Below are 7,184 nucleotides of genomic sequence, written 5' to 3' on the forward strand. Positions count from 1 at the left end.
TGGATTGATGATAGATACATAGATGGATGATAGACAGATGGATAGATGATAGGTAGATAGATGGATGACAGATGATAGACAGAAGATAGATAGGTAGGTAGGGAGAGAGAGAGAGAGAGAGGGAGAGAGAGAGAGAGAGAGAGAGAACAAAAGAACCAGAGATGGAAAATACATGAATAAATTTCATCTAATTATTGTTATGCAACTGGCCATCACACACACACATGCACACACACACACACACACACACAGAGTCCAGAAAAGGGCCTTGTAATCGCTTTTTATAATGTAGCTGTAAAAAGACTAAAAAAAAGAAAACACTAGCTACATAATGAGATTCTATCTCATACTCAGTAGAAAGACTCAGATTAGAAAGTACCATATACCACATGTGATGGGGATACTGTGCAAACTGGAGCCCTGTATACTGTGGGGACAATAGAAATTGCTCAACACTGGGAAAAAAGTTGAGCAGTTTCCTACAACTTAAATGTACATCCACCAACTGACTCAAATCTACACCTAGGTATTTATCCAAGGAAATAAAACGTAAGTCTACATAAAGACTAGTACTCAAATACCTGTTGCAATTTTATTTGTAATGGCTCCCAGCTAGAGAGGACTTAACTGCTCATTGGGTCTATTGATGAGGGTGGGGGATGTGTTCAAGGGTAAAGAACATTCTTGGCAGGAAATCGGCCCTGGGTTCAATCCCCAGCACCTAACCCCTGCCCTAAAAAATAGAAAAAGAAAGATTCTCTAGCTTTGCCTGTGCTCATGTGAGGTGGGAATTTAATCTCCTTTGTTAACCCAAACAAAAACAAAGCCAGGCTTGAGAAATAATTTCTCCATCCATGTAAACAGTAAAGCATCTTACTTAAAATAGAGAAAGTTAACACTAAACAATTAAAAATGCATACCTCTAAGGTTGGAAAGATGGTTCAGTGGCTAAGAAAGCATACTGCTCTTGCAGAGGACCCAAGTTTTATTTCCAGCATCCACATATGGCAGCTCACAGTGTACCTCCAGCTTTAGGGCATCTGATGCTCTCTTCCAGCCTCTGTAGGCACCTGCATTCATGTGCACATGCCCTCCCTCACATACACATAATTTTTAATCTTTAAAAAGTTTTAATCTAAAATAAAATCTTTTTTTAAAAGCATACTCTTATATGGCCATACACCAATCTACGTAGAAAACCAGAGTGGATATACAGTGTGGGACAAAGAGATAGAAATGATACTGGGGCAGAATTATTTTTGAAAAACCCAGAATCCACAAGTGTGGACATTTCCAAAAGACCCAAGGGTATAGTATGCTTCTTTAAACACCAGCACAATCTTAAACTGCATCAGTAGAAATGGCCATGGTAAAAAACAAAAAACAAAACAAAAAAACCACCATCATACCTTGCCAATCAACACCAACCAATGGGGACAGGTGTTTGTGTTTGTGCATACCATGTTCTAGTACCATTCAGGAAGCCTAGATATGGTGCTATGATGTGCGTTTTTTTGGTTGTTCTCCACAGTTGCTGGCTCATAAGTCCCTCCACAAAGTAGGCTGTAGAAATTAGAATTTCTCCTCAAGGCTGGCCATAGAAACTCTTTGTCCCTACCTTTCTGTCTTGGAATTGACCATAATGGAAATTCTCTTTTTGAATGGTAGGCCAAGAAAAGCCTAAGAGACAAGCCTCACTGGGTTTGCCACAGTCTCTTAGCACAGATCACACTCTTCATCTAAATACATTTTCACACAACTGTTGTTTCTATCATGCTGATGAAATGAATTCCCCACAACTCCCCCCAACACCCCAAGAAAAGGGTTTGAGAGTGCCTGTACAGTTGAGGTTCCTGGGGGTTGGGCACTCAAGAGAGGGCACAGAAGCTCCATCCTTCCCCCCACATCCTCCTAGGCACCATTAACCAAAACTGAGGATGGCAACAGGAACACTGATTTACATACAGTCTATCACGCAGAAACTCAGGTTAAAAAACAAACTTTCAGATTGTGAGTGGTCCTTTCACTGGTGGGAGGTCAGAGTTCTAGTGTTAGAGATGATAAGTGTTCTGAGTGTACTGTGGTCTCAGTTTGAATTGGTTTCCCTCTCAGTATCTACAGACTAGACTATATCCATCCACAAGAAAACAACTTAGGGGAATTTAGAGTATATCTTCTGTGACAATTATGGAAAATCAAACATGGAACTGTAGATCCCAAAAGAGGTGTAAGAGATACAGGAAAATTATAAAAAGAAAATGCTGGGGTTGGAGACATGGCTCAGTGGTTAAGAGCACTGGCTGCTCTTCCAGAGGACCTGGGTTCGGTTCCCAGCACCCATATAATGGCTAATAAACATTGGTAACTACAGTTCTAGTGGATCTAATGTCCTCTTCTGGCCTCCACGGGCACTGCACACATGGGTGTCCTTGCACAGAGGTAGAACACTCATACACATAAAAATAATTTTTTAAAAAGAAAATGCTGGGCTGGAGAGATGGCTCAGCGGTTAAGAACACTGACTGCTCTTGCAGAGGACCCGGGTTCAATTCCCAGCACCCACATGGCGGCTACGAACTGTCCTTAACTCCAGTTCCAGGGGAATCCGAAGCCCTCTTCTGACCTCCACGGCACTGCACGACACGGGTGCACTCACATACATGCAGGCAATATACTCATACACATAAAGTTAAAATAATAAATAAAATATAAAGAAAGAAAATGCTATACCTCCTATGTATATTTCTTTTCCCCCTAGGAAAGGAAGCTATTAAATTCAACCATTTCTTAATGTATGGATTGACTGTGGTAGATTTGCCTGGTAGACAAATTAACACATAGCTTGGGAAATATGTATATATTGGGTTTTTATCAAAATTTGTTTTACTTTTAGGGTGGCACAGTCAGAAGAAACAAACAAACAACAAAACAACATAGGAAAGAAAGGCTGTGAAAACCAAACCCAAACTGACCGGGACTGGAGGGCACTTATCTTCCAATATTAGAAGGCTTTGCTTATGGAAGAAGAAAGAGGATTTAATTTGTTTAATCATAATAGACAAGGGGCTAGAATTGCAGATCTTTCTAGTGATTAAAATTACCAGGTGAGGGAATGAGTTTACTTGGGAAATAATGAGCTAATTAGTTATGTGATCAAGACATAAGAAGGCATTTCTTTTTTTCTTTTTCTTTTTGTTTTGTTGGGGTTTTTTTTTGAGACAAGGTCTCCCTGTAGTCCCAGCTGGCCTAGAATCACTATGTAGACCAGGTTGGTCTTGAACTCACAGAAATCTGCCTGCCTGTGCCTCCCAAGTTCTGCGATTAAAGGCATGTTCTGCTATGCCCAGCAAGAAGGCATTTCTATATTAGCAACTTCTAAAGAGATATCTGGTTTATTTATTTATTATTTTAATGCGTGTGTCTACATGTGCAGAGGTTAGGGGACAACTTGTAGGAGTTGGTTCTCTCTTTCTATCACATAGGTCCCAATGATTGAAATCATCAGGCTTAGTGGCAAGCACCTTTATCTGCTGAGCCATCTCACTGGCCTGCAAAAGAAAGTTATTTCTCACACACAAATAGTTGATTTTATAAAACATTTAGTATGAATATTGTTGTTGTTGTTTTTGAGACAGAGTCTTCCTGTTGTAGCCTAAGCTGGTCTGGAACTCACTATGTAGACCAGGCTGGTCTTGAACTCACAAAGCTCTGCCTGCCTCTGCCTCCCAAGTACTGGGATTAAAGGTGTGTGCCACCACACCCAGCTAATGAACACAACTGACTTTTGTTTCTGCTTCCCAGAAGACTCTAAATCCTTGGAATTTCCCATTTTATAGGAGAGTCCTTGCTATGTCAATGAGGGGATCAAGGTGAGCCACACTATTCTCAGGATGGGGTGGCCCATAGCTAAAGATAAAATATGATTAGAGGTTTAGGGTTCTGACATGTGATATCAGCCTTTTCTCCCAAGGACAGGAACAAACCACAGAGTGAATTCAATATGGGTAGAAACTATGAATTATCCCATCATAGTGAAATGCTTATAAAGATTCTGACACCTGCAGAGATCCTGCATGGCTAGAAAAAGCTGTTCCCAGAAGCTGTGGGCTATTAAAAAAAAAAAATCCAGTGCCAGAGATGAGATAACTCCTTATGAGTAGTTGGTCAAGGAGGCATCAGGGGCACTCTAAACAATTCAAGCTCTAGTCATCCTTCTTGGTTGCCCAGCAGAACTAGAGAATAATAACATCCCATCGCTGAAGACACCAGATACCCTGGATGCATGACATAGAGAAAGCAATCTGAAACTGAGATGGCTGCCTCTTCCCTGCTGGCTAGCTTTCATACTCCTGTTACATGCTATGTAAATTGCTACAGGAGAAGAAAAATCAATGGTCATACCCAGCTGTGAGTCCTATGATCTACAAGGCCAATCTTCTAGGCAAGATATGCTCACTTGTGCAATAGTGGCACTAGTGTTGTGGGGGTAACCAACTGGTCTCTGATAGGATTTAAGACCTGACCACAACAGAGAATCCCTGCCTGGTACTGTAAATCTGATAAAAAAAAAACCTCATGGTCAGGGAGATCATACGCCCCAGACAGGAGCTGAACACTGGTTTTTAAGCAAATTGATATAGTGTCAAGCTACCTTCTAAGTATTTTGTTTTTATCCATAGAAAAACGCTCCTCTCAGCTTTAATCAGAGAAGTCCCTTTCCTGTGAATGGTGATAAATGCAGAGACTCAGGGATGCACAAAGTGCTCAGAAAAACTAACTGATGAGTACCCAGCCCCAAATAAGACATTTATAGTGTTCCCTATAAGACTCAGGGAACACTGTGGTAGAGGGGGCAGAAAGAATTTAAGAGACAGAAGACAAGGAAAGGGGCTGGGAACCGTCTTCTCCTGGGCAAGACACAGCCATTATGATCACAGTCAGTGGCTGCAGATGCCTGCACTAAGCCTGCACAAGAATGGAACCACCAATAGTCAGGCAGGGAGAGAGGAGGGACTCAGGGGGCTCTACCCTTCACTGCTGAAATATTGGCTACTGATAGACTCAGAGAGAAGGGTAGTCATTGCCTTCAGTTGTGGACCCATTAGTGGCCCCACCAGGCTCCAATTCCATAGTTAAACTGATGGCCCTGGTTAAAGGAAATGGGTCATAAAACAAAATAAAAAATCATGAATCTGGGAAAGGATCCGGTAATGGTTGGGGGGGGGGGTGTTGGGAGGGATGGAACAGAGAGTAAAGGAGGGGAAAAGGGTGATCAGAATACATTATATACATGTATGAAGCTGTCAAATAGCAGAATTTTAAAGACACCTGATGTGTAGAGTGTCATGGCCTGGTTGGATGGGGGAAGCCCTGAAGCTCTGTCAGGCCTCTTCACACCTGTGTTTCTTCTTATTCTCGTTATATCCTTTATAGTCATAATCATAGTGCTTTCCTGAGTTCTATGGGATGTTCTAGAGGATTACCAACCTGAGGGGTCCTGGAACTCCCCATCTTGTATAGCCATAAATACAGGAAACCTACAGAATCCTGAACTGTGACTGAGGTCTTATGTGGAACAGTCACAGAGGACTGAACCGTTAATGTCTGGGCCTGGGTTACTTAGTACATGAGTCTGTGTTGGGCTAGCTGGGATTAAAACTGAATAAATATAAAAGTATGTTTGCTCTAAATACATTTGTTCCAAACTTCAGCATTGAATACAGGCATTGTTTCCTCCTAACACAGCCACAGACATTTTGTGTATATAAAGTTGTACATTTCAGAAAGTAATACCAGAAAAAGAAGAACAAATAGCTTGGTATTCAACATATACTGATAATATAAAGATTAGAATATTTAGAAAATAATGAAGCTTTCGTCATTTGGTACAAAATGAAAAGACTTTATAACGAAAAAGAAAGAAGAGCAAAGAGGAACAGATAGAACACATTCAACAAAACACCTGCTAAAATGGTCCCAGAGACAGACAGGTACCACGCTCTTTGTCCTGCAGTCTACAACAGAGTAGGATACTCATTTTTGCTTGGTTTATAAAGTCCTGTTAACTAGGAACTCAAGGTAAGGTTTAATACATGCTTATTGATGGTACAGAAAAGGGAAGCACATGAGTAGACTGCACCTACCAGCATAGTTAAATACATTATCATCTCAGATAACTGACTAAAAATAACTAATAGTTCTTAGAAAAATATCAACAGACAAGCTTAAATGTATTTTAACATGTGAGTACATTTTCACATTTCACGTACAATGCAGCAGGATTACGTTCATGACGACAGTCTGTGTTTAATGCGGGTAAGTGGTTCTTACCTGGCTTAATGGCCCGTCCACACAGCTGGGGTTGCAGAAGAACTTGTAACATGGCAGGGTTGTTTAAACTTTTCATAATCTGTACTGGATTTGGCTCTGGAAGTAGTCCCTTTTGATTACTGTGCATCTTCAGTTTGTACAGAAATAAACATTAGAACAAGCATGAGTGCAAAAGATCAAATTTTAAAGGCTTTCATTCATAAGTTCTTGCTTATCTATTTTCTGATAAACACAGTTTACATCATGTTCTTGCTGTATATCTTCTAATGCAGCTCTCAATTAAAATATTAAAATATGACAGAAATCCTCATAGAATGTCTGTTCAATGCCTACTGGCTTCCAAAGGACTGTTTAGTAGAATAAATCTTGTCACAAAATACAGAACAATGAGAAGGAAATCTAACTTTCCTAGGATGGTGATAGCTTGCTGACACAATGTGAAAGCCTTCTTTACTGTGGATCTAAAGTAGGTTAATGGAATAATGTAGGTTGACTTTCAAACAAACGTTTTTTCTTTTTTCTTGGTCTCCCTGTAGCCCTAGCTCTCCTGGAACTCACTATGTAGACTTGGCTGGCCTTGAACTCACAGAGATCTGCCTGCCTCTGCCTCCCCAGTGCTGGGATTAAAGGCATGTGCCACCACGCCTGGCCAAACACAACTTTTTTATACTGAAAGTCTATTTCATTAACTTAATCCTTTAATACAAAATTAAGATGAACTGGTCTTGAATACATGTAATTGTATCATTTCCTAAAAATGTGAAATAGTTTTCAGTTAAAAAATTAAAAAAATTTTTGATTTGTTTATATTGTATGTGTATAAGTGCTTTGTCTGCATGCAAATAAATGCATCT

General features: G+C 40.3%; 1 protein-coding gene across 4 annotated transcripts in view; it reads right to left on the bottom strand.

The window, feature by feature from the left end:
• The window catches only part of Raver2 (ribonucleoprotein, PTB binding 2), a 124,309-nt gene that overhangs the window by 47,400 nt on the left and 69,725 nt on the right, over positions 1–7,184 (bottom strand). For all 4 annotated transcript variants that reach the window (XM_008831063.3, XM_029562504.1, XM_029562503.1 and 1 more), the window contains exon 5: positions 6,331–6,457. In XM_008831063.3, the coding sequence (XP_008829285.1) occupies positions 6,331–6,457 (127 nt within the window). The remainder of the gene's footprint in view (positions 1–6,330; positions 6,458–7,184) is intronic.

The sequence above is a fragment of the Nannospalax galili genome, unplaced genomic scaffold (genome assembly GCF_000622305.1).
Source record: "Nannospalax galili isolate Female #2095 unplaced genomic scaffold, S.galili_v1.0 scaffold553, whole genome shotgun sequence".
Taxonomy (NCBI): Eukaryota; Metazoa; Chordata; class Mammalia; order Rodentia; family Spalacidae; genus Nannospalax; species Nannospalax galili.